Source organism: Struthio camelus, chromosome 8, assembly GCF_040807025.1.
Source record: "Struthio camelus isolate bStrCam1 chromosome 8, bStrCam1.hap1, whole genome shotgun sequence".
Taxonomy (NCBI): Eukaryota; Metazoa; Chordata; class Aves; order Struthioniformes; family Struthionidae; genus Struthio; species Struthio camelus.
In genome coordinates this window covers 32,260,614-32,287,175 of record NC_090949.1, presented here as the reverse complement: position 1 = coordinate 32,287,175, position 26,562 = coordinate 32,260,614, and the positions used below count along the sequence as shown (strand labels likewise).

The following is a 26,562-nucleotide window of genomic DNA, read 5'->3' as shown; positions in this document are numbered from 1 at the left end:
TGGGTGCCTGTGTGTGCGATTGTGTTGGTGCGCTTAATCTGTCGCGTGCAGAGCTGAACTGCATCCAGTGACAATACAGCCTGCAAAATAAAGAGCTAATTGGAGAATCCAGATCACTTTGTCACTGTACTGAGATGCTTAGAGCACACTGGTCTGCGCAGGACATGATGGACCTTGGTCAGGCTCCAGCAGGCCAGGTGCCTCCAGTTTACAGCATCTTTTAGGATACTCCTGCCTTCCCAGCCCTCTGTCTGCAGTGCCGGATGCAACAGTCAAGTCAGAAATTTAGCGCTCACCAATATATATGAGAGAAGCGTGTAATGGGACAGGGGTTGGCAAGATTTTAATTTCTGCGAGGCCGACCAAAGAACCACGGATAGTGAATGTAAATTTGCTGAACAAAATCCTGACTCAGCAGAAACAATTGACAAAACACTACTTTTATGAGGGTCAAGATTTCACTCTTTTTTCTTTGCTCTTTTTATCAGCAAAAACTGTACAAAAAAATCTGGTTTTCAGAAATAGTAGTTGTAAGTTACATCTACCTTTTTTTTGCCTTTGAAAACTGTTGTGACTGCTGACATGAAGGCAAACTGGTTTGTGCTTCTCAAATACATACTTTGACATCCCAAATCATGGAGGAGCCAGGTTCTCATCTATATAGAGGCACTGGAAAACCTGCAATGTCATGAAACTGCAATGGAGAGTGGGCAAAGTATATGCATGTTGCATTTGAGTACGTGTGCGTAGGAATATTTGTGCACATGCTGCATATCTAAGTGCATGTCATGGGTTTGCTTTTGATGCACATCTGCTTGTGTGCATGCATGTGTATATGCATGTGCATATGCATGTGTTTGTGCTCATCTGAGTTAGTTTCCAAAGGCCCTCCTGGAGAGAGTACTGCCACTGCAGTCGGCTGTTGTCGGTAACATTGAAACTTGTCAGTGAGCAGTGCAAAACACCCTTCCCTTGGATTGGTAGCTGCAGCTTTTCATTATTTATTTATTCTAATTTAATTTGAAACAGCTACTTTTGTTATGAGTGCTTTGCAGCATTTTATTCCTGAAGTTTCTTAATGAAACAAGTGCTTAAGAAATCAGAATTGCTCAGGTTACTGGTTGTATAAATGCTGAGAACAGATCTGCATGATCTGGCTAGGAAAGAAAAGGGGGCAGAATAACAGCAGAGTTCCTTTGGATTGATCTTCAGATGGATCAGGTCTTCTTGTAATAGTCCTTATTCATCTGCTCCACTGTATAGTGTTTCAGCCATCCGAAACCAGGTTCTTCCTTATCACAAATAGCTTCTCTTGGTCTCTCTATAGCAGCTCATTGTTATAGCCCACAGTGGTTCTTGCGCCAATTAAAATCTAAGAGGACTCATCAGAACACTTGTTCTTTCTTTAAATTTTCTTTACTGGCACCATGCCTTTAAATATTCAGTGCTTCAAACAACATGTGAGATTTATAACTCATGTATTATAATTGAGCTACGCACCGTGTCTTCAGTGACAGATTAAAGGAACAGCACAAAATGTTGTGTTTCATCCATAAATTTCAACAGATGTTTGATTGTTGGTTGATTTATTACATGTTCGACTTGGATCTTACACTGTTCTCATTGTGGCTGCACGTGGTTTATTTAATAGTGCTTTACAATGATTTTTTTTAATGGTTTTTTTCAGTTTGAAGGGTGCAACAAGGCATTTTCTAGGCTTGAGAACCTTAAGATTCACCTCCGGAGTCACACCGGGGAGAAGCCGTACCTGTGTCAGCATCCTGGCTGCCAGAAAGCTTTCAGCAACTCCAGCGACCGGGCGAAGCATCAGCGAACACACCTGGATACCGTAAGCATGATTTCATACTGGGAGTTGCCCTGAGTTTTCCAATGGTCCTTGTACATGATCTGTTCTCACACTGGAGTAGCACTTTTTCTTTTCACGAGGAGGTCTCAGAAAATTCAGCCGTAAGCAACCGTGCTTTTGTTTTCAGTTGTATGTGCTTTGAGAAATGAAAGGCTTGATCACGGGAAAGCCCATTCAGCTGTCTTATTCATGCTGAGGAATAACTTAGGAGTTAGTTACTTGTAGACTCTCCCATTGTAGCCATGCCAGTGAGAGGAGGTACCAGGAGAATAAGGTATAGTGAAGTCATCGTTTCTGTACTAAATGTATGTCATCATCTTACTTCCTACCATGTGTTGCTTCAGTAAAGTCTGATCTTGAATGAATGCAAAAACAGTTCACACATCTCAATGGAAGGTAGATGCCTCTCTGTTTTGGATGCAATTTTGTAAAGGTAAAAATACATCTGTCTGTGTAATTCATTAAGTACCCACCATCAGAATTAACTGTAAGAACCAAATTCATTTCTTAGCTACAGTTGGCAGATTCTTGCTCAACTCTACAAGTCTTTTAATTTGACGTGCAGAGAAGATGGGAGCTTGTCTAGTGTCTTGGCTCGGGTAATATTAAGTCACCATGTTATGGGGAAAGAAAGTAAGTAGACAACTTTGTAGACCATTTAAGTTCTCAGCATAAAGCTTGTAAAGAATAACAGCCAGAGTTGTTCCTTTGTCTTTTTCAAAGAAGTGAATATATATGGCTTAACGTTTGACCAAGTGTTTATGGGGCAGAACTTTTGAGTTTAATTGATATTTACTTTTTAAGCAGTTACACATTTCAGACAGTGCAGCATTAAGGAATGTCTAATGTACATTATGCCTTGCAAAAACAAACAAGTAAGAGAAGCGAGTCAGTCACATTTTCCAAACCAAAGCACACTTACAATAACAATGTTTTATTTATTTGAAAGTCAACCTGAGATATTTGAATTTGTAATTAGTTCTAAAATGCGTCTCTTTTGAAACTGAATATACTAAATTGTGTGTAGGGTTTTGAAATTTAACTGCTTGAATCTAATAGATATATTTTTTATGAGCCAGATTTGCAGATGGAATGCCATTTATTAGAATTTTTGAAAAATAATTCAATCAGTTTAACAAAATAAGCAAAAATTCTTTTATTTGTTGATCTGTGCATTATTGAAAACAAATCTCTTAACTTTCTGTTCTCTTTTCTTCTCCTTTTCTCTCTGTCTTTAATATCTGAAATGCTCATAAATCAGCAAAAAGGTACAGTAATCATTTTCTACTAACTTTCTTAAATGTCTAAAAATATCATCCATGCTATTCTGTTGCAGTTTCTTTAAAACTGTTTCTGTAGCCCCACACCATAGTAACTGGCTTCCACTTACCTGTTTAATTAAAGACCTATGGTCTTGCTCTGTGTACTGTGTGCTTTAATAATGTGAATGTAAAAAATAACAAGGAGCTACAGGATGATGTTACTGTAGAGACTGCATGTTGCATTAGCTCATTGAACAAAATAACTGCCTGGAATGTCACAGCAAGTAGCCATGAACCTTTTCAAGGGTAGTCAGATTTTCATCTAGTTTCCCTTTTGCTAATTAAGGGTACCAATGATTAGAAAAATACTCTGCCAGTTGTTCTGCGAAGGGATTTGTTAAAAGTTTCCATGGTCTTTCCTCAGGTGTCAGTGCTCTGTGTGTTCCAGACACTCTCCATAAATCTGCTTTGCCCTCTAATTTTCTGGGTAGGTGCTGCGCTAGCCTGCAAGGCCCTGGATTGGTGAATGATTCTATTATTCCTTAGAAATTTCCTGCTGCCTGAACAGAGCAGCGATACTTATCCTCTGGAGGTGCTTACAAAGAAAAGGGGTTTATATAGACTGCTTATTTCTTATTGAGTGCATTTGGAATTGGTCTTAAAGATTCTTTATGTAGGTCAGTCCATCGTTTATCTTCTCCAAAAGGAGAATCTGTAAATAATTTCAGAGCCCTACTGGTGTATGCTAGTTTGATCAAATCTCTACTAAATCATCTGGAAATAGGCCTTTCTCCTAGGTAAAAGCAGAACAAGGGGAAGGTATCTGTCCTTGTGGTATGAAGGGCATGTCATCACTCCTCCAGGAGCAGAGCAACTAGTGTAAAGGATCTCACAGTCACTTCTCACAACGTTGGTGATTTTTTTGCTTTTGTGCTTCCTCTTTCTGGAACCAAGGGGATTAAAAAAGTGACACTGAGGTGTTGACAAACCGGTTTTCTAGCTATGGGAAGGCACCAAAAGGACTTACTGGTCCAAGTGAGAAGGCCAAGATAATGTTGACCGACGAGAGGCAAGAAAAAAAAGAAGAAGAAATATTTGGCTCAGCTTTAAGACTTTGTGACGTTTGACATGCAGCACTATTTTGTTATCACTTGAGTCAATGGTTATTTAATAACAAGTGCCAAGGTCCCTTTGTTCAACTTGGTAATTACACATTCACATGGGGGTTGTACAGTAGCACAGAGATGGTGTTTCATTTGTTGGCGGTAGGCATAATTAAGAGAAGAACGTGGTGAGGCTTTCAATCATTGCGACTCCAGAATCAGCAGTTAAATTGGAGTGCCCTGTTTGTTTATTTTCATATGAGAGAAATGCACTGGAATGGCTTGCCCAGACTGGGATGGTTTTCCCCAGGAGAGAGTGCTTGTATTGTGCTACATAGCAGTGGCAAGCTCTGATGGATACCAAAATCAGCTGGAAAGGTTGCCCCGAAGGGACCAACAATACTGCATTTTTTTCTTTGTATTGATTTGCTTGGATGTTAATGTTTGATGCAGTTTGTTTGGTCAGGAGTTGTAAAAAGAAAGCCATTGTTCTTATTATTTGAAACAGGAACAACATATGAAGGAAACCAAATGTGTTCGATGCTTCAAGTTTTGCTTTGCTGCACATGGAACATAGTTTTTGTAAAGCAAGTGGTAAATCAGAATTAGAAACCAGACCTTTTCTTTTTATAATTACACTGAGTGATCTCAGAATCATTTTGTGTACTATAAAGGCTAGAAGCAATTTAATGTTCTCAAACCCCATCTAATTACATCTCATTGGCATTTAATTTGGGCCAGTAATCAGTACCCCAAAGCACCAGAGCATAGATGTGTCAAGTGCTCTCAGCGCCTGTATGGAGTGCAAAATCGGAGCTATCAGTACTGTTCTTCTGTTTGCACCATGTCTGGCTTGTGTACATAGAGAGAGGGTTTGCAAATCTGGAAGCGGCAAGCAGAGCAAACAGCTCAGGCTTAGCACTGTTTCACAGAAATGGCTGTCCTTCAGTGCCCTGTGTGCTGGTGGTTCAGTGCAGCCTTCATATATGGAAAGTAGATGCGGAGGAAGATGAAATCTTTTCCCTGTCCTCACATTTACAGAAACCGTATGCCTGTCAGATTCCTGGCTGCTCCAAACGCTACACTGACCCTAGCTCTCTGCGCAAGCATGTGAAAGCTCATTCAGCCAAAGAACAGCAGGTGCGTAAGAAGGTAAGACCCACCAGGTGAAGAGTGACACGTCTCCACATCTCCTTGATAGCGTTATTTTTAATTTTCCATTAATTTATATATTTTCAAATCATTTTCTCTGCAGTATTGCTAAAAGAAAACTCAAGTTGAGCTAGTTTTCCTATTGGGTTTTAATCACTGTTGTTAATCAGCTCACTTTATATTTTTGCACTTTTAATGCCACCACTCTGTAATTTCACTGTGCCCCAGACTTTTACTCCAAGCATTTCTTTCCTGTTCATCTTTATACACAAGCCCACGTTCTGCTCTCATTCACATACAGTGTCCATGCATTTAGCCTCTGCAGTCACACAATCAATACATGTTAGCAGATCATTTGAAATGGAAGTAAAAGTAAGAATAGTACAGAAACTTTAATTTTTAATAGGTAAGAATGAAAATCTCCCACTTCTCCCTGGATTACTGAAACTGTATTCTAAATGCATTTCTAAATCATTCCAAACCCATACTGCTAGCTATGTGTTCACTAGTGTTAGATTCAAATAAGTATTTTTAAATGGCTCTTACGGGCTAAAACCTGAACTCTTTATTAAATGGGGATGCTTAAAGGCACCAGCCCAGGATTAGAGCTTTGTTTATTACTCATTTTTACACACAGTGTGTAAAAAGATGACTGGGACCCTAGAAAACTGGTCTGTGACAGGCCAGACCAAATGTGTACAGACCTGAGGCCCAGGAAGGGAAGGGAATACAAGCCATAGCAAGCTGTTACAATTAGCTCAATAAGCAGCAATTGGTGTCTTCCCCCAGCTGCCTTGCCCCTGCCGAGAGCATCATGGATGAGACGGCAAGGCATGTTTAAAGGATGGAGGACAGAGCAGAAATGACAGCATGGCAAGATAGAGCTAGGGAGCAGCTAGTTTGGAAAAGTGTCAAAGGTAAGCGCTAGAAGCACTGGAGAGCAAAGAGAGGAACCTATGGAGAGAGGAGACAATAGCAGAACAAAGATGGTCTTAGCTGCAGAATTTGGGATGGGCCATGGAGGAATGAGGTGCCTGTCAAAAAGGCCTGAATTTCCTGCCTGAATAAATCTGTGATGAGTTCATACTGATTTGTCCTTGTGTCAGCCAGGCCCTCTGTCTTACACTCCTCCCCTCCTGCTGCTTATCAGCATGAGTTATATCCCCTGTCAGTCTCCGCTTGGTTAGATTCACCAGTCTGAACTTTTGGTCTCCTTTCCCAGGACAGATAGTCCATCTCTCAGTCTGCTTGTAACTCTTCTCTGCACCAGCTGCAGGCTGGCTAGTTGTTTCTAGAACGTCAGTGTCCAGAGTTGTGCACGCTATAGGAGATGAGGTCAAGAAACACTCATTGCCTGCTTGTCTTTATGCCTGTCCATGCCTAGCACACATCCAGGTGTCCACAGGCTCAAGCACGTTATTTATGCAGATATTGGTTCTGGGCAGAATTTCTGTTTAGCAACATAGGAGTGGAAGGGATGACCCAGTTTGTCAGCCCAATTTTGTATTATCAGGTAATGTGGTTACACCACAGGTTTCTACCTTCCACCGAACGTCCTCTGCACATCCCGCCCCACACCACACGTTGCAGAACACTTCCCAAGAGCCGAGAGCAACCTTTAGGTTTTACTGAGAGTGAGACCAAAAACCATAACTGTAATAGGCCACAGGAAGTGACTGACTGTATCACCAGTGTCTTTTGCGATACCCATATCTTTGTGCCAAGCAGGACTGTATTATATGAAATGCTCAGCTGATCCTGGAGCGTAGCCATGCCCCATTCCAAAGGGGAGAACCGCCGTCTTTCTTTCCTGTGGTTGCTGACATACCTCTTGGGAGAAGGAAGGAGGGAATTAATTCCTAACAGCAAACATGGGTATCATTTGTTCAGCTCTGAGCACTGGTGAATGCATTAACGTGTTAACATCCTTTGGGTCTGGACAAAGGAGCAGTCCCCACTGTTATACCTCATCTCCACCTGGGGCCAGTTTCCAGTTTTGCAGAGGAAGGTGGGAAAAAACCCTAAATCCAAACTTGCATTAAGGGGCAAAAAAGTACTTCCTGGATAACCAGTGGGAGGCCTGAAGCGTAGAATCAATACAGGGTGAATGCAATACACACAAGTCACAAGCCCAAGCCGCTTGGATATACCAAGACATCAAATATCCAGGCTTTCATATCTCTTAATCTCCTAGGTTCAGGAATTTTCGTACTAACATATACAAACCCTCGCATAGACTTATCAAGCCCATCTTAAAATAATGTTGGTTCTTTGCCTCCCACACTTATTTGGTAGACCATTCTAAATCTGTGCTCCTCCAGTGGTTAGAAATCATCTTCAGATTTCCTGTCTCATTTCTGCATGATAAGTTGATGAATATTTGATCCTGTGTCTTTTTTCCTTTATCTTAATAGGCCTCTGAAAAGAGCAGCAGATTTAAAGTGCATTTTGATCAGGCTCTGTTAAAAGCGACCAAAACGAATCTGATTCATAAAGAAATAATAAACAAAACAAATATTTCACTTAAATGTATTACCGGAAAAGAAAAACCCTTTCACAAATAAGTAAAACTCAATGTTATTGAAACAGCGACAGTCTACTCTGGATTTCAGATCTAGGAAAAAAGGAGAAAAGACTGTTTACATTTGCTTGGTCATTTCTGCACAGGCAGCTGTCTGTTGCTATCAGCTTTCCAGGATTTCTGAGTGGAAGTGGCTTAGCCAAGAAAGAAAAATTAACAGGCTGCTCTGCCCATATGTCTCAGCTGAGACATGCTACCAAGATGTGCCATTTTTGATATAAAATAAAGTGCCCTGAGCTGAGACTTGCATCAAAAGAGTCCTGAATAATGCATACCTTAGAAGAAGCCTGCAGTGGTAATATTTGGTTGTTCTCAAAGGCTTTAGAAAAACAAAATATGAGAAAGTTAACTGTTAATTTAGTAGTAGTTTAAGTTTAATTGGCTGCAGATGCACTTTGTGATCCAAATGTTAGATGTTTATCTTGAACAAACAAATGGCTGTATAGCAGAATTCTAAATAGGTTTGCCTGGACCTTTTATTTAGAATAACCAAACCCAGGGGAGACTGGTATGCAAAACCTTAAACTTCAAGACAATAACTATTTATTAATGACTATAGAATATGATGGCTGTTTGTGTAATGTGAGCACTGTATTATGACAAAAGCTTGGCAACATCAGCATGTTTGAAAGAGAATTAGAAATGCTTTTCTTTCTTAATTCTCCTCTCCTGCTGTTTTTAATATGATCGACATTGTGGTTTTCAAGAGTTTGCTTCAGACACTTTTGCCAGAGCTTTAATTTACATGGAGAACAGCTGACATATCAGTGATACCTCTTACACATTACTGACAGCACATTATTCTACCAGTTCTAATCTGATAAGCACAAACGCTTTTCTTTCCCTATCAAATGTCTTTCTGAGTGTCACAGTTACAACATGATGCAATCCTTTTGCCACAGAACCCAAGAAACTACTGAAAGCCTAAAAATATGCAGATAAATTACCCAGTAAGGTTTGAAGAAACACAGGGTACATTATTTTCTGAAGCAAACTGTTGTTGATTTAAGATTAGCACACTTAACTTGTGTGCTTAAAAAAAAAACCAAATTATCTCTAATTAGAAATACCAAGTAATAGATCCGTCCTCAATTACAGTAAGCTCCTAAGAATGACATTTTGTTCCCTCCTTCTATACATAATCTTTAAGCAAACAAGACACATGAATTTAATTAGAAGTCATTTGGTTTCCTTTGAAATAAAATGTTTGTTTTATCCTCCTCTTATAGCTAAATTCATGTACTGATATCGAACAAGATGTACTAAGTGAATGCTTAGCTATACAACAGCTCCACACATCTTCACAGCACATTTTGGATGGGAAATGTGGTAGATCTGTAGGTCATCATGATTTAATTACAGGTAAGAATATTTCTAATAAGTATGGTGCTAAATGTGTCAAATAATACATTTGTCTGAACATTTTGTCCGAAGAGAAAAAGCTGCCTCCATTCCTTTCTGCTGAAACTAAGACCTAGATTCAGCACTCCTGAAACTCAGTGGAGGCTCTGAAGTCAGGGATGTAACAATCCCATGCTCTTTGGTTGGCCAGCAGGGAGAGAGAGAGGAACTTCCACAGGCCGGCCGCCCGGCTACCATCTGCCTCACTCTGTGAAGGCACCGACATCCCTCTGCTGTTTCTGGAGATTGGAATGGGGAAACCTTTCACTTAGCTGTTTTAGCTCTAGAGAGTCTTTTTTTTAATGTGACTATTCAGTCCTTTTTTGAATTTGTATACATTCTTGGCCTCAGCAACATCATGCATCAATGAGTTCCAGAGCCCACATATTTTCTGAAAAAATATTTTCCTTGATTAATTTTGCATGTGCAACTTTCAGATGATGTTCAGTGAGAAGAATATGCGCTTAGACTCTTACCTGATCCGCTTTGGTGGAATGTCCCTACCTTTGGAGAGCCATTCCTGTTACTGCCTTGAAACCCCTCTATCTCTGTAATATCCATTTTGAGACAGAATAACCAATGCTATGCACAAAATTCCAGATGAGGCCATTCACTTGATTTATAAGCTGTCATTGCAGTATTTTCTTGTGTCATTCTCTGTCATGTTCCAGATGCACCCTGCTTGCTTTTTGATGGCAGCTGCATATTAGAAATGGAATAGATTTGCTGCAGCGTTTTATACCTAACACTTTGTACGATCTGGAGAGAGTCTCCAGACAAAAGATGTAACAGACATTAATTGACTGTTTTCATTCCGTAATTGCTTAGACAGTAAGGCATAGTAAACTCAGTTGCGGACAGACTATTCCTAGTCTTGGGGAAGGGATGGTGAGTCTGATATACCCATGATTGGCCTGGGAGCTGAGGACAGTTTGCAGTCTTCGGATTACAGAGCAGAGCTAAGGAGAGACGCCAAAAGGCAGGGATGCCATTTTTGAAAACACTACTTTTGAACTTGGTCTGTATTAGAAAATTTCAGTGATATTAAAATCCAAAATCATTCTTAAAATGATTTAGCTTAGAGCCAAGTTAATCTATCTTGATTTAAGATGCACTTGATCCTATTTCATTTCCACCGCGGAAGAGCTTTGTCTTGCTATTACTAAATATGTTTTTAAATTGATTTAGTAACTCAGCACAAGCTTTCCAGACAAACCCTGGCTTGTTTCTTGGAGGGGTTTGGAGCGATTATTTCAATTCTGTGGCTCTGTCATTTGAGGACAACTGTGTGGCCTCTGCACTCAGCCTGTGGCAGTCCGGCGTAGCCAAAGCACAGCTTGGCCTCCCCCCGTCCACGCAGGACTGGAAAGACTCATGACACTTCCCTCACAACAGGCTGCAGTTAATAACCTCGGGAATAGCCTCAGACTTCAAGTGGCCACAGTGAAACAGGAAAAAAGTTATCAGCTCACAGATAAACTACCCACCCCGACCTTTCAGTGTCAGTTCTGAGAACCTCTTGTGAAGTTACGGATCATATCTATCAATAATACCACCTTGCCTCCAATATGATTTCTTTGCTGATTGTATCAATCCATCACCAGGATGTTGGAAAAAATCTAGTAAACCTTCCCCCAAGCTTCCATCGGATCACCCCATGTAAGACCCCATCACATGCACAGTATGAGAAGGAGCCAGGGGAAATAAATCAAGATTGGAGGGACTGTTTTACAGTGAAACAGGAGTTACTTCATATTACGCGTAGTACAATTCCATAGGCAAAACTATTCCTCTGTCATTATTTAGGGCATAGAAGTTCAAGTGCAGATCCTTACAGAGTTAAAGTATAAGGACGTTCTTGCTGCCATCTATAGTTTGCAGTGATCATGTTTGTGCTTTCAAATAAGCAAGGGTAATATTTCTGGACAAATCATCTGTAGCACTCTGTATATAGGCTATCACATGGATAAATACAGTATACTATACCTTTTTTATTCCACTTGAAAATATGAAAATGTTCATGGTTTGGGGGTTTTTCTGTTTTGTTTTGTTTTGTTTTGTTTTGTTTTGTTTTGTTTTTTCCAAAGAAACTACATTATTAATGTGCAGAGCGCTAGGCTTTAGGGATCAGTTGGATTCCTGGAGAGTTTCAGTTTTGTCTTTCTCCAAGTTAAAGCACATTTTAAATATGTCAGGGATGAAAGCCAATCATACAAAAATGAAATATTTAAAAAGCTCCGATCCCTTGTGTCCAACTTCAAAGCAGGTTTGTGCTTAGGACTGAGTAAGACAGTGAGCAAAAGGAATGTTTTGCCGTCAGAGCGGAACCCACTGGAGGTTGCTTAGATCTTCCTCCTTTTTCCCTGCTCATAACTAAATTGCTTCATGGCTGCACACACTCAACTCTAGCCGTGCCTGAAAACTCATGTCACTCTCCCTGCAACGGAGGAATCTCCATTTAGGTAGCTCCACTCAGGCATTTCTCTGTTTCATTATTGTTTTTCTGGTCTCTCTTGGCATAAAGCTTTAAAAAAAAAAACCCAAAAAAACCAAAAGCCCCTGCGAGTCACAGATGCTCATAGCACTGTTTTGGCAACAGATGTTAAGGTTAAAGGCCAAGCCATTTAAAATATTGATTGATGACATGTATTTACAAGCTGAGATAGTCAATGCGTGAAGAGGCCCAAGGTGCACAGTCCTGGGTTGCACTTGCAGGAGTAGTCATTTATAGCAACTCCAGAGGCTTCCATGTGACTTCAGGTACCAAGAATATTATAGCTCATCACTGTTGGAAAAAAAGGGAGAAGAAACTGAAAAAGAAGAGAAATTTTTAAAGTTTTGGAAAAAATGAAATCTTGGTCCTTTCTGGGAAACAAGGTGGATAGGACAGCAAGGAGAGCAGTGCTGGGGTATGAACAGTCAGTCACGTGTTGTCATGGCTGAAATAGCATGCAGGCTGGTCAGCTCTCTGCAGTCACGTAAGAAGGCAATTCCTATCTCAAATTTGCTTTCCCCAAATTAATTTCCAAGAGCAGGAGGATATAACTTGTACCTCAGGCTCTGTTTTCCTGAGTGAGGGTGGAATAGCGCCTGCTCTCCCCCCTGCTGACTTCCACTGCAGAGGAACCTGGTTACTGGCTTCCCTGTTCTGGGCACTGCGCTGATGAAGCCTGTCTCCCTCCAGCAAAGGGAATACAGCCTTTCTCTCCCTCCGAACAGCTCTTCCATACTGTTATGGCTTGGCCACAGGAAGCACCTCGTGCACCCTGCACAGTGCCATGCATTCCTTTCAGAGAAGGAAAGCAGGTACCTCTTGGACAAGGCAGTTCACTCCTCCTTTCCTGAAAAACTGCCACTGGAAAGATTTTCTTCTGAGAGCACATGAGCAGGTAGTCATGGGATCAGCTGAGAGCAGCTCCAGACTTCCAGTTTCTTAATTCTGCAATAATAATATGCATAATGCTCACGTGCAGAGAAAGGTCTGTCCCCCTGAAGGAAGTAATGTTCTTGTGGAGTGCCCTAGTGGGTTTGCACTGTGTAAAAGAAATAACAACTTTTAACTCTAAATAAGTACCAATTAGGTTCTCAGTGACTCAACAGAAATGACTAACGTCTCACTGCAGACCCCATGGAATCGCCTAGTAAATCCCATCTGCCATTGTGCGCCACATGGCCCTCGCAGCACTCCTAATTGCCGGCAGGCGCCCATGCGAGCAGCGTCAGTGAACAATCAGGTCAGCGCCGTGTCTGCCTTGGCTCGCGTTTCTGCTTTCTCGCTGTCCAGAAGCTTCAGGGCGGATGCAGCCCAGCTCCATGGGGAACCCTCTGCCGTCTCCAAGCCTCATCCCCAGGCCCAGGAGCACACACATCGCTATGGCTGATGTGAAAGCTGCCCCTTGCGGCTCCCCCGGTCCTCTCGCTAGCCCGCGTCGGAGGGATGCACGTTTTGCACATCAGGACTTGGGCTGCAGTCTCGTCCCCTTCGGAAGCTCGGCTTGCGTAGTCACTTCGCTTGCCTCTCTGTCCACATGGGTCCCCTTCCCCACTGTATTTTTTTTAATCCGTTAGCCCTAAGTTCAACCACATTTGACGAATGCCTCCGAGATAATTGTTTCCTGAACGCTGGCAGCTGGCTAGCAGCGAGTGGCACCCAAACTGAGTGTTCCCACCAGGGAGAGGCAGGCAGGGCTCAGCTGCTGCGCAGGCGCTTGGCGGCAGGCAGCGCACGCGGAGCACCGCGTTTGTCAGAGTGTCATGGAGAATATGAGGACAGCTGGCTTTATCCTGACATGCCTCAGCCGATGTTGTGGTGGGCTGCCGATCTAGCAGTGTAGTACAGATGGGGTGTCAGCGCGAGGGGAGCCAGCGGCATCTGGGTCTGAGGCTGCGCAAGCCGCGGGGTGGGACAAGAGTCAGGGGGACGTGGGGACAGGAGACACTGTGTTGTGTGTCAAACCGAGCTGGAGTGGGGGTGATGTGGTAAATAAAGATGTAGGAAAACACTGGTGAACTGACCTCCCCACGCCTCCAGCACACGCATGCTCCAGGCAGGGGCCTTTTCCAGGGAAGGTATGAGCAGCAAAAAGATGGATAAACACCAGAGTGGATGGAAGCCCTGCTTTAAAGGGGAGGTGAGGACCATGGCTGGACATCGGTGAATCCCAAGAGTGGGCAATGGGGTCCACCTTCGTAGTTCCTCATCTGAGTAAACTTCTCCGCATGGTGGTCCTGGTTGGGATGATAGAAACTGGTGGGGCTGACTCCGGGTTCAGTTTGTTTTTTAATGGAGTGGTCGTGAGCGCGTGGAACCATGCCGGACAAGGCTCCGGAATATATGGGGTGGGAATGTGGGTGTTTTTCTACATTTTCTCACTTCTCTGGAGTGGCGTATAGGTTGTGATTTTTATTCTCACTGACTTTTATTTAATTAAATAAAAGCAATAAACTGAATGGAAGCTGAGAATCAGGTGGCATCAGTGACAGAGAGCACTATCTTCCTCATCCACCCCAAGCAAAGAATTGAAACTATGCTCAACAGCTGATACAGTAAGGGAGTCCCCAGGGTGGCCTCTTAAACATTCATGAACTGTTCTGGGATGGGATGGTAAGAGAAAATATTTGAGTGTATTTACTGGTCACTGCACTGCTCAAACTATATCTTTTGAGGGGGTTTTGAGCTTTTTGAGTGAGTTATTGACAGGGGCCAGTAATAGTTTGAGAGCCCCAGAAAGCACAAACATCCCCCTTCAGATTCAGCAGTTTGCTCCAGGCTGTGCTGCCAATGTACCTGGGCTATGCGTTGTAGGAGATAACAGCTGAAGTGTGAACTGATACTGTACAGTCAAGGTTCAAGTTGGCATTTGGCTCGTCTTCCAAGCCTGCCAATGAATGTATGAATAGCAAGGCTTTTTGGGAAGTGGAAACTATTGCATTATAAAACAGGCTGAAAGCACCAGTAGCATAATGACATTCTCACAAACTGCCTCCTAGCTACTAACTTACCATTATCAGAAGAGGTTCTGACAAATAAATCCTAGTGTCACCTGAGCACATCTGACTTCATAAAGCCCCTTCTGTCTGGCTTTCAGTGTAGAAAGCAAATTGGTTTCCCTGGCTGATGGACAAACGTTCTGTCTAGCAGGAGACAAAGATGATGCAGTTCATTTTTGTTCTTTTAATCTGTCAACAGCCAAGGACTCGTTGTTCATGAGAGGTTTTTGACTCATCTGAAGCCCCTGACAGAGGTGGCTGGACTCTTGCCTTAGTGGTTCTGCTCTTCAGTCAAACGGAAACAGATGCTGACGTTCAGCAGTGGCTCATCTGCCCGAGGGCTGCCACACATTCCCTGTGGCTCCAGATGCTCAAGTTGCATTCTGCTTGTCGCAGAGGTCGCTGAGGGAGTTTGGGAGGACTGTCATCCTGAGCCTTGGCAGTGACATCCCCCAGCTCTCCGTTTTCCTGAGCATGTAGCTCTGCGCTTACTGAGTGCAAGAGGAAAGGAGAATCCTACAGAAGGCAAGGAAACTAGGCCTCAGAGGGCATGTGATCTAGTGTGCTGTAGCCGGACACTGTGGGAGCTGACAAACTTCATTTACTCCCTGACCCCCGAGAGTATGATGTCGGCGGGTGCCCTGGTCCTCCTCTGTAGTGTACAGGCTCCCTGGGAGGAACCTACTGGTCCAGAACTCTGGCAGGTGTATTGCAGGCAAGCAATAGAAGAGGAGGGAGGTGGGCAGAGAAGCTGAGAAAAAGAGGACCAGACTATTCCAAGAACTGCATTTCGTAGGAGCCAGTCCTACTTTTTATAAGAGGGACTGTAAGAAAAAAGCTTAATCCCAGTATCTTAATCCAACAGTTCTGGACTAATATAGCTTCCTCAACAAAGTACAAGCTTGAGGACATGATGGCCAGTTGACTACTGGTGCCTGGCTGCCAGGAGCAGAGGAGAGTAACCAGAGTCCTAAAAAACTGGAACATCAACACTGCTTCAGTATCTCTATGCACTAGTAAACCTTTTGGTTTCTTGGTCACATTGAAAATATGTCCTCACTCCTCTTCACCTGTAATTTGTTGGGATTTTATTTGCATCACATGTTTTACTTGGTCCAGGATCTCCAGGACCACACTAGTTGTAAGTCCTTCCCAAATTAAAAAGAAGTTTGAAGTGAACAACAAAAGAAAGCACTGCAAGTTCTCACAGAGAAGCCTGGTGAGGGCAGGGTGAGAGTCCTACCAAGTCCTGCCAGCTGTTAGGAGGAGAGCTTGCAGGTCCGCAGTCACGAGAAGGAGAGGGTTGGAGGGGAGACAGGTGTCAAAATATCTCGATACAGTTTTGAGTGCCATCCCAAGCACAGGCACGTTCCTTAACCTCCTGTTTCTCTGAGGAGATGTTTGCAGGCTCCTGGATTTGGAGACGAGTTAGAGAGCTTGTCCTACATCCATCTCTCACCGTCTGCCTGTGGATGGAAGGATTTCAGGTCTCCACAGCACCAAAGAGCCTGAATCACTCCAGATCAGAGAGCTGAGCATCTGCTCTCTCTCCTCGTCTCAGTGCCAGCTCTGTGTAGCTTTCACCTATGTAAAAATGTGAAAAAGTCTTAATGATTTCCCTGAGCTACTCTAGGGATGTCACAAGAAGAGGATGAGCATCTCTCCTCGGCAGTATGACTCCCCCAGCAGAAGTGGGCTGCTGTGTAGGGGCTGGGTAGGGAAGGAGTCAGAGACTGTCGGGGATTGGATGCTCCTTTCTTTGCTTATTTTGTTTTGCAAAATGATGTTTGTTTGTTCACAGGCATGTACAGTGGTTCCAGCGCTAACCATAACGGTCCCTCACCAGGTGTACTGCCGCCTCCTCATGACATCCCTTCAAGACACCATCCACTTGACTCCACCCTTGCCAGTCCGCATCACCATCAGTCACCGCTGGAGAGTGCCAGGGAAGGGTATGTGTGTGAAACATGCTTGGCCTGTCTGGCATGATGATGAGTGATTAATTGTTTATTTTACTTTGCACGAATGCTGTGTGATTAAAAAGCACGGGCCCAAACTAAGTGATTTTGTTTGTTTTAGAATCATTGAATAATTTAGATTCGAGAGAACCTCGGGAGGTCACCTCATGCAACTGCCGCTCAAAGCAGGGAAAACTTAGACATTATTGTCACATTGCTCGCAGCCTTGTCCATGTCTTTAAAAAAATACATTGAGGGTTTTTTTTTTTTTCCTCATAGAGTGCAATTGCATTTAGGTTTCGTAATTTCTTTTTGAAATCTTCCTTGATGACTTCTTGTAGGACTGGGTATGTGGAGAGAACCTCTCTCAGCTAAAGTGAGAAATCCATCAAGGAGTCAGAAATCAGACTGTGACTCACTGAGAAATAAGGCAGCGTTTGCTTTAGTAAGACTTACTTTGTGTCAGAGTGGCAGGCTCTCTCACTTTCTTGCTCTCTCTGTTAGGATTTCCTGTAATATACCTCTGCAACAAGCATTAACCAGTAAGAGTCTAATCAGTGAAGGGTATATTGTTACATTAATTGTACAGATTGCATTAGAAATTTCTACAGTATCTGATATTTATATAGCACCATTTATTCAAGGATCTCAAAATATCTTCTGAACAGTAAGGAATCTCCATAAGCCACAAATTTCTGTTCTGGTCATTCTGTTTAGAAGTTTTTATGGTGCCTATACTCATGCAGTATTAAACATCAAGCTTATATTAAATATTTTACTTTCCCAGCACTGTGGACAGGGAAGGAACAGTGATTTTACTTTACTGATGGGAACTTGGGATATAGGAAGAACAAGGGATTTCTTTTTCCTGCAAACATGTTGGGAATCTTTAGCAAAGCCAGGAACTGAATGTAGATTTCTTCCACCCTCGTCCAGTGACTGCACCGTCCCTTCTTGTATATGGGGAAAGAACAGCCCGGAAAGATTGTTTATATTTGTACTCTTTAAGCAAATGGCAGAAGTTGGGGTGTTTGTGGCATGGAAGGGGGACTGTAAGGAACATGGCTGCCAGAGTAATTGAAGAACAATCCAACTGAGGGAACCCAATTAGGAACAAATTAATTTGACCCTAACTGGGGAGTGGATGCTGCACCAAGCTCTGCTTCCCTACGCCGTTCCTCCAGGAGCCATCTTGGCGCCAGTGCCAGCAGCAGGTACCAGTGCGTCACCAATGTACCGTGCATATCTACGCAGCACAGGAACAAACTTGTTCTTGTCCCTAAGCGATATCGAAAAGGTCTCCTAAGATGTCTGTGGGAGAGCCCAACCCTTCTCCCTTCCTGCCTGACTGGGCATGTTCCTGACCTTGTGTTTCCTATTGGCAGACTCATGCCCCACCAAGGGGATTTACGTGCAAGTTACACCAGATAAATGTGAGGCTTTCTGTAGCAAAGAGGGCAGAGCGCAAACGGGAAGAAAACTGAAGAGTCCAAAATGCAGGTAACCGCAAGCTGTTTTTTCCCTGCAGAGCGAGACCGCGTGAGCCGGGGCCGTAGGGTGCCTCCCTCTCAGGGCACCCCAGCACGCTGCTCAGCTGTCCCCTCTGCGAGCTGATTCTCTGAGCAACTTCCTAGGGGAGTTGCAGTGAAAAATCCCGACCAAGAAAGCAATAATGAAGCTAAAGAGGTGCTATAAGAAGGATTAAACAGGCTGCCAGTAGAGGGGGATTTGTTTCCAAGGCACTTCACTTTTGGAACTATTAATAAGAAATGAAAACAAAGACTTTACCAGAATGAGGGCAGTAGGCAGTTTTCCACTTTGAGGGCTCTGAAGCTCCCAGATTAATTCTCGCTGTCCCTCATGTCTCCATTCAGAGCGCGGCACTTCTCTGTCAGCAGAAACGCTGTGCTGAGTGAACGGAGTTTCGTACTGAAGTCCTCCTACAGACGTTTTGATCATTTGCCTAGGTAAAAGTTTTACATCAGAATGGTCTCTACTGTCTTCAGTTTTAGCAGAATAAGGGTTCTTTCTCAGAGGAGACAACTGTGCTGATTTATTATCTCAATGCTTATATACTTAAGTAATGCAAGGTCTTTGCAGAACGCCATAGTTGATTTCTTACGACAAAATGTAAGGCTCGGATGCTAACAGGATTCTAACCGTGAACAAAACATCAGGGGCCTGGGAGTAGAATGTATTTCTGAAAGGTTATTTTAAAACAGGGTATCTAGTTTCATGACATAATGTCTTGGAATTTTTCAGCATCTCAAATATCATTTTCTAAACTCAAAATAACCCGCGTTCAGCATTACCCTACCCAGTTCAGGATCCTTTTGCTATGTTTTAATTGTTTATGCTTACATTAGTAATGACTGCTGAAATGAAGCCCATACCTGACATTTTAATTGCAAATAGAGAAAGTTTAGGGTGAACTAATAGTCTTTGAATTTCATTGAGCACAGTTTTGTGGAAAGCATTCATCCATTTAACAGGGCAAAATCACTTAATAACCTAATGCTTGGAACCACTGAATTACAGAACTGTTACACCTTTGCCAGTTCATAGCTGTATGCCATTACTCATATAAAATATATATGGTTTACAATAGGAAAGAAACACCTAACACTACCTTTCTTCATATTAACTACCCTGGCTTTCTGGCTCACATACAATGTTTTGCCTCATTTGTCAGCTGTCGCAGCATTCATGTTTAAATAAATGCAAAGAATTTCTGTACTGTGAATCAGTATGATGACAAGACTGAACTGCATAGTTTAAGTCTGTGGAATGAACCAAATGATTACTATCAAGAAATCTAATTACTGAGTCATCAAATACGCAAGATGCCAAAAACTACATGAGGCAGAGTACAAATAGTCTACTCAAGTTTGACAGAAGATACAGAATTTGATTTAAAGGCTTTTTTTTTTAATAAAAAAAACTATGTTATACCTTCTTTTGCCAAAGTCAATACCAAGTGCAGCAGTCAAATTTTCCCAAATGGTTTGCTAAGACATTTAAATAGTTTGACAAAATTATCTAATTCACTTGAAAATGTTCTAACAAAATCTGACTACATTACCAAATGTATTTACACTGACTTTATACAATATGGAGAATATTTTTCAAATTCTGGTATGAAGTATATGTTAGACAAAATAATTTTACATTAACTTCTCTTGATATTAATTAACCGAAAAGTGTGTGACTGAGAAATATTTTGGCATCCAAAAAGTGGGCTTGTCACGATCCAGGTTTAAATTCATACTTATTTTTTATTTCAGGTAGTGAAGTCTTATTTTAGCGTTTCGGGTAGCATTTGTCATGCCTAATGTCTAGCTCAGTTTCATTTTACCCAGTGCAAAAATAGTACATTTTGATTTGTAGTAGTATGAAGATGGAAACACAAATTTTAGTATTAAATTTTAGGTGGATGTTGCATTTGGCTTTGCTGCACTCCTGCTGCACTCCTACTCCTTTTTTTAAAAGGTATTATCTAAGTCATTTAAAAAATGTATAGTTTCATTTGTAAACCAGCTGTGTAGATCCACTTATCCCAGTTCAACATATTTAGTGTGATAAATTATCAGCTTAAACGAAACTGATAGGGCCCAAGTTAAACGAGTTTGAGTGGTGGCACCAAGCTAGGGATTTGCACCAATTTAGCTTAATGACTTAACAAGGTCACTTTGTAGGATCTGAACACAGTCCTTCTATATGTGACTGTGAGGCCCTCAGTCACACGGGTCGCCCATAACAAACAGCACTTATGTTCTCCCAAAAAGGCTGGGGGTACTGACAATTTATAACTTTACCTGGAAGATGATGTGTCTCCGAGGAGAAGGAAAGGGAAGCTATTTTTTATATTCCTGTGGTAAGTTAGGTCATTTCTGCTCTGTAAACACATTGGTAAATGAAGAGCTAGTGAGATTAAGACATCGATGATGTCCACAGGTGATGATTAATGAGAACGCTGAATCTGGTCTTACAAATATGGTGAGTCTTTAATGTAATAAAGGATTAAGAAATCAAGGTTAGAGGAAAGAGCTCACACACCCTCTCTCTTGGCCAGGCTTCTCACCAGCTAACTGCAACCAGTTCAAACTGTTTTCCAGCCCCCCCCAAAAGAGCCACTTACCCATATACAATCACAAGCAACAGGTCTTAAAAACAATCAAATGAAAAGAGACATTTTAATCAGGCTGCTTAGACATCAGGATTTTTGTTTGCCTGCTTGTTAGCACCTGTTAATTCAAATACCACAGAAATACTGCACTGTAAAGAGATCTCTGTTAAAAATTCAGTCCTTCATTTCCCTTTACTGAAAGTGACACAAGGTACACAGAGCCTCCCTTCTAGCTCAACCAGGGAACACCACATTTGACGCTCCTGATATTTTTAAGGTAGAAACCAATAATGCAGGATAAAATCCTGTGTTAGATTATTACTTGTCGTACTACAATATTATACATTGGCACTAGAGAGTGGAAGCCGGATCCTGCTGGGAATGGTGGCATAGCAAAGCGTTCAGTGGGTCCTTATACGTGAGATGGGACCAGACTCGTATTGTAGCTTTAAGAGTTTCACTGTTGTTTGCAAGTGGTTAGGCTTCTGGAGTGTGACTGTTTCATGGGATAAGGGTTAAGAAATAGGTCCACAACCAGTGAATAATTTGTGAGAGTTTCTTTTCAATAGATTATACTATTTCCTTGAAGAGCCAGAGTCCACGGCCAGATCTAGAAGTATAGTTCTGTACCCAATTCTCATTACTCTCACACTCTTTTAGGTGTTTAACTACTTAAGTCCATATTTTGTTCATCTTGAAGTTTGTGAGCTTACATAAATAAATTGAATAGGAGCTGGCCTCTTGCTAGAATCTTCGCAGGAAACAAATTTTTGCTCTCCAGAAATACTCTGGAGAAATCAGTACCTACACAGTTTTTATAACAGTACTTGGGACCAAGAAGATACATCATTCATTCATTGTGGCTCCCACAGGAGAATACTCTTCATTTATAATAGAATACACAAGTTAGTGTTTTCAGTCTTTCCTTCAAAAGCACTAAAACCAATAACAAGAAACAGATATCTCTGACAGCTGAAAACATTTTCAGTGGAGGAAGCCAAGAACCCATCATAATTTATCTCAGTGTTATGGATCTGAGCACGCAAAAGGGGCATCAGTACATCTGTCCAAAGAAAGAACAATGTACAGGTGCGGGGCTGAGGTTCATGTAACAAAGACAATCAGTAATTAAAAGCATCTGGTTTCAAATCCCAAGTCATTTATCTCATTGTAGAAAATGTGATCAGAATTCATTTATAATCATGTCCAGATAGGCTTAATCAAGTTTCTTTTTTTTTTTTTTTCCTTAAGGCAAAATTAGCATTAGCATAGGCTTACTTCAGCACTACAGGGTTAAGGATAACTTAATGCTTTTATTATGGGTAGGATATTGTTTACTGGCCCATTAGCAGAAATGGGTAGACACGTATTTCACTTATGTTTCTAAAAGGGCCAGACTGACATTCATGGGAGAGCCTTTAGCAGCGCATCTCAAAGTGAGCACTAACTGTCATGCCTGCCCAGAAGAGACAGCGTAAGCAAACACTGTCTTAGAATGAGAAACAAGAGAGTTACGGGAGAAAGTGGGAGGTTAAACAAGTTGCTCAGAGTAAGTAACTCAGGAAGCTTTAAAAGAGGGATTCAACCAGAGCTCTTCTGCATCCTCTTAATGATTTTAGCCATTACTGCTTTTGTCTGTAGCTAAATTGTACACTTAACCTGTTATTTTTGTAGGGATTTTTTTTTTCATTTAGTTTTATCTTTAAGCAAAACTTCTGAGGTGAGCTTACCATATATGCCAAACACACAGTAATTTGTCATGGTGTAACAAATGATTAAGATGGTATTTTGACAACTGCCAGTTTTTGGTACAGTGCCTTTTAGATTATAAACTTGAAGAAAGCATGCATTAGCTACCTGTAAAGAATCTACCTACGCCTGGACGCATCTGTGCTACATCCTTGCCAGATAACAATGACTTAAATGACTAAGAGGAAACATTCAAGAAGTGCTTAAATGTCAGATAATACCAGGTAGAAAAAGTCTGTGTTTGATTGCATGTCTTTGTAATTGACTTTCTGGTAGTCAATATTTTTGTACCTACTTTTGTAATATATTTTCCTGCTAGATTGTTAGAATGATTTTTTTTTTCAAATTTCTGTTACATGTAGCAGCTTCCACTGTAGTGACTCATCAGCTTCTTTTCAAAGAAAATTATTGAATGAACCCTTACGAATAAAAATGTCTCTTAGGCTGGCAAAGTTCCAGTAATGGTCTCTTAAGATTTAACTGCTCTGCAGAAATTGTACTTAACCGATTTGGAACAGTTGTAGAGATACTCACTTAAGGTAGAAAAACCCTCATGTTTGTGTATATGTGTATGTGTGCGTCTGTGTGCAGGTATTGAAATGACTTATAAAGTACTGAGTTAAGTTTTACCCCCAGCTATGAGAAGTGCAGTGTGTTTGTTAGAAAAGGTTGTGGGCATTTCAGTAAGTCACTGTATACCTGAAAAGGCGGCCCATACCAAATGGCATGAGTGTACCAGGAAGAGACTCCTTTGGCTCCAGTGCAATTTTCAACCTGAAGCTGTTTTCATGTAGCTGTTAATCATTACTATAAAAAATATTCAAACGACGATTTAAAGCAGTTAAACGACCTAAGAGTCGAAGACGCATTAAAAGCTCCCTTGGATGGCGTTCTGCACAAAGATGATGAAACCCATCTCGCTGCTCACAGGTAACTAGCTCTGGTGGTGCACCGCCTGTTCACACCCCTCCGAGTGCTGGGTGTGCAGAGGTGCAGAACCGGATTAAACTAATCCAAGGCAGTATTCTGAATGAAAATTAATATTTTGCACTTATCTAGAGGCTAGGAAAAGGTTACTTCCTTAGTCCCACTTTAAAGACAGCACATACAGAGGTATGGCACACACCACATGAGCAGCAGGAAGAGAGCCCGAGTCTCCTACGAGCAGGCGAGCTAGCCACAACCACAGCAAGAAAACAGAAAACCCGAAACAGTGTCACCATACCTCGCTGTCACAGAGCAGAGACGGAGGGCTTGTACGAAGGGCGGCGTGTTACAGCCCAGTAACTTGCTTGCTCATTGTTTATAGAAAAGGGTAATAAAATGCAATGATGCCCAGCAAGGTGATCTGCGATGAAGGATTTATTATATATCAGGGAGAGGGGGGAAGAGGAGAAAGAAAGAAAGAAGGAGAGAAAGAAAAGATTCCTCGCATTCCAGAAAGCTAGCCAGAGGCACCTGGCAGTGATTAGTGCAAAGGTTCACCAACTTCAGATAGAGTCTGTCTGAAAAAAAAAAAAAAAGAAAAAGAAAGAAAGAAAAAGTGAACGGTATAACTGTTTCCTGAGCATGTGCTGACAGAAATTCCCGTAGGGCAAGACCCAGAACAGAAACACGTGGCAAGAGATTGGGCGCTATCCAGAGACGAGATTAGCAGAGCTTTACACATCATTTTTAATATTATGGGAAGAGATGAAAATCAGTGTTAACTTTTTTTTTTCCTATTAAAAAAAATAATCTCCTGGTCTTGGAACTGAATTGGACTTTCTCACAATGTAAGTAACTATAATGCTTGGGGGAGAAATTTTATGAATGAACTGGTTGGCATGCTGAAATTTATGGTAGAACCTGGTTTCATGGAAAAAAAATCTTCGTTTTTGTAACTAAGTACAATACTATACTAATCATGTAAGATAAAACATGGAGCTTCTTTGCTTTGTGCTTCTCACTCTGGTGCTCTATTATATTCACTTTTATTTGTATTAATCTGGGCTGAACAAAATTCTCAAAGTCGAGATTACGTGATGTGGCAATATGCTGTACATGAGAACTATATTACAGTACGGTCTTGCAGCCCAAAATATACAAAAATGCATTTGAGATAAAGGACAGATGTTTTTCACTCTGGGTTTAGTCCTGTTTCCACTGAACTCAATGGGATATGGATTGAAGTTCTTTGTCTAGCTGAGGAATCTGCCAATCAAGCCATCACATCATAAAAACAAAGAAAAAAACAGACAAAAAAAGACCGTTTTCCTATTGGAAACATCCCTATCTTAGATATTTCTATCTTGTGGTTACACTGCATTCCAAATTATTACTCAAGAATGTTAGTTTGAATTTGTTTTCATTATTTTTCAATTTTCCAGTGCCTTCAAGTAGTTACTAATTAAGTATACTGTGTATGTTTTTTCGGCAGTCAAGCGATGATGAAGTAGATTATGAAAAAGCTCATCTTAAAACAGCTAAAAATGTGGCTTTATAATTTATTACTCTGTTTAATTTGCCCGGGAATTGCTGTGGAACAAAGTGAGGCTAAAGCAAAGCAGAAAACTATTTCTTATTCAGTCAAAGCACTGTGGGTGAATATAGAAAACATACATTACTGTCTCGACTAAAAGCTTTGAAAAGTCAGTGTTGCTATCTATCTATTTTTGGTTCTTTATGTTACAGTAATATTAGAACAAGGCTGTTGGTGTGTGTTGGGAAAATACACAGATTTATATATCACTGCCCACCTGGGGAGCCTGACACTGGGGGCAGGACAAATAATTCTAAAACAAAATAATGGTACTTGCAGCCTATTGGGTGTCTTTTATGTAGGTCACTGTTAACTCCTGGGATACCTAGCTTGTTCCTTCCCATAAGCTGTACTTACAATTTAATCTGAACTTTCATAATCTAAAGTATGTGTAAGCATGGTTAGGAGAAAATATTGCAAAGGTCTTACAGGGATTTCTTTTTGAGATTCTTAAAGGGATATTACTTGATAAAATGAGAGAGAAGACAGATGATTATCATCTTCAATGTTTTGGCTTTCAATTTTCTTTAAAAAAGCCCCTCTGATAAGATCCAAATTTCCATGAGTTCCCATTGATGTGAGTGACAGATGCTCTGCAGTAGAAGTGAGGCAGAGTCTCACTGTCTTTGTCTAATACTTGGCTTAGGGACCAGTTCCAACGCTTAGTTTAAGAACTGGTAGATGGTTCTTCTTGAGTACTATCCCATGTGACTTCAGGTAAGAGTTTAACTGAGGAAGGGCCGTGAAGCTGGGTATTTTGAGACGGCAGAAAGGTATACAGTGTCATAGGCAAGGCATGTTACCCACTTAGGATCAGTTCTTTCAGTACTTTTCTGTCTGATGTGTGGATGAAAGTATTACATAAACAAGATTTTTCTCATTAGTTCCTTTACTTCTTAATTGTCCACTGATGCATCCTCCAGAGAGGACTGCATTAGCTTTGCAATTCCACCTGAAATCATAGATCTCTCAAGAGCAGTAGTATGTCTTCAGCGCCATCCTACACGTGGTGCTTCAAAGAGAAGCTGAAAAAGCCTTCAGTACCTGGTCAGTTGTGTGATGTGGTGTGGTGAGTGAAGAGTGAGGAGAATTCCTCTCGGACTTCTTGGGGCGATTGGTTTACATCCTAAGGCACAAGATTTGATTACCCCCTTGCTTAGCATGGAAATGTTGCTTTTGGCCATTAAATTGTTCGTTCCCTTTCTGAAAATCTAGCTGGAGCGTCTGATTCTGCGACTTCCCGTGGCTACGAACTCCACAGGCCCGGGCCTGCTGTGCGAGGAGAAGGGTCCTTTTGTTCGGACCTGCCCTGCCTCTCGCAGTGCTGAATGCCCTCCTGCTCCTGTATCTGG

General features: G+C 41.6%; 1 protein-coding gene across 2 annotated transcripts in view; it reads left to right on the top strand.

The window, feature by feature from the left end:
* GLIS1 (GLIS family zinc finger 1) overlaps positions 1-26,562 on the top strand; it is a 204,288-nt gene that overhangs the window by 163,306 nt on the left and 14,420 nt on the right. For both annotated transcript variants that reach the window (XM_068953194.1, XM_068953195.1), the window contains exons 5-8: positions 1,688-1,849; positions 5,274-5,384; positions 9,195-9,327; positions 16,658-16,808. In XM_068953194.1, coding sequence (XP_068809295.1) covers positions 1,688-1,849; positions 5,274-5,384; positions 9,195-9,327; positions 16,658-16,808 — 557 coding nt within the window. The remainder of the gene's footprint in view (positions 1-1,687; positions 1,850-5,273; positions 5,385-9,194; positions 9,328-16,657; positions 16,809-26,562) is intronic.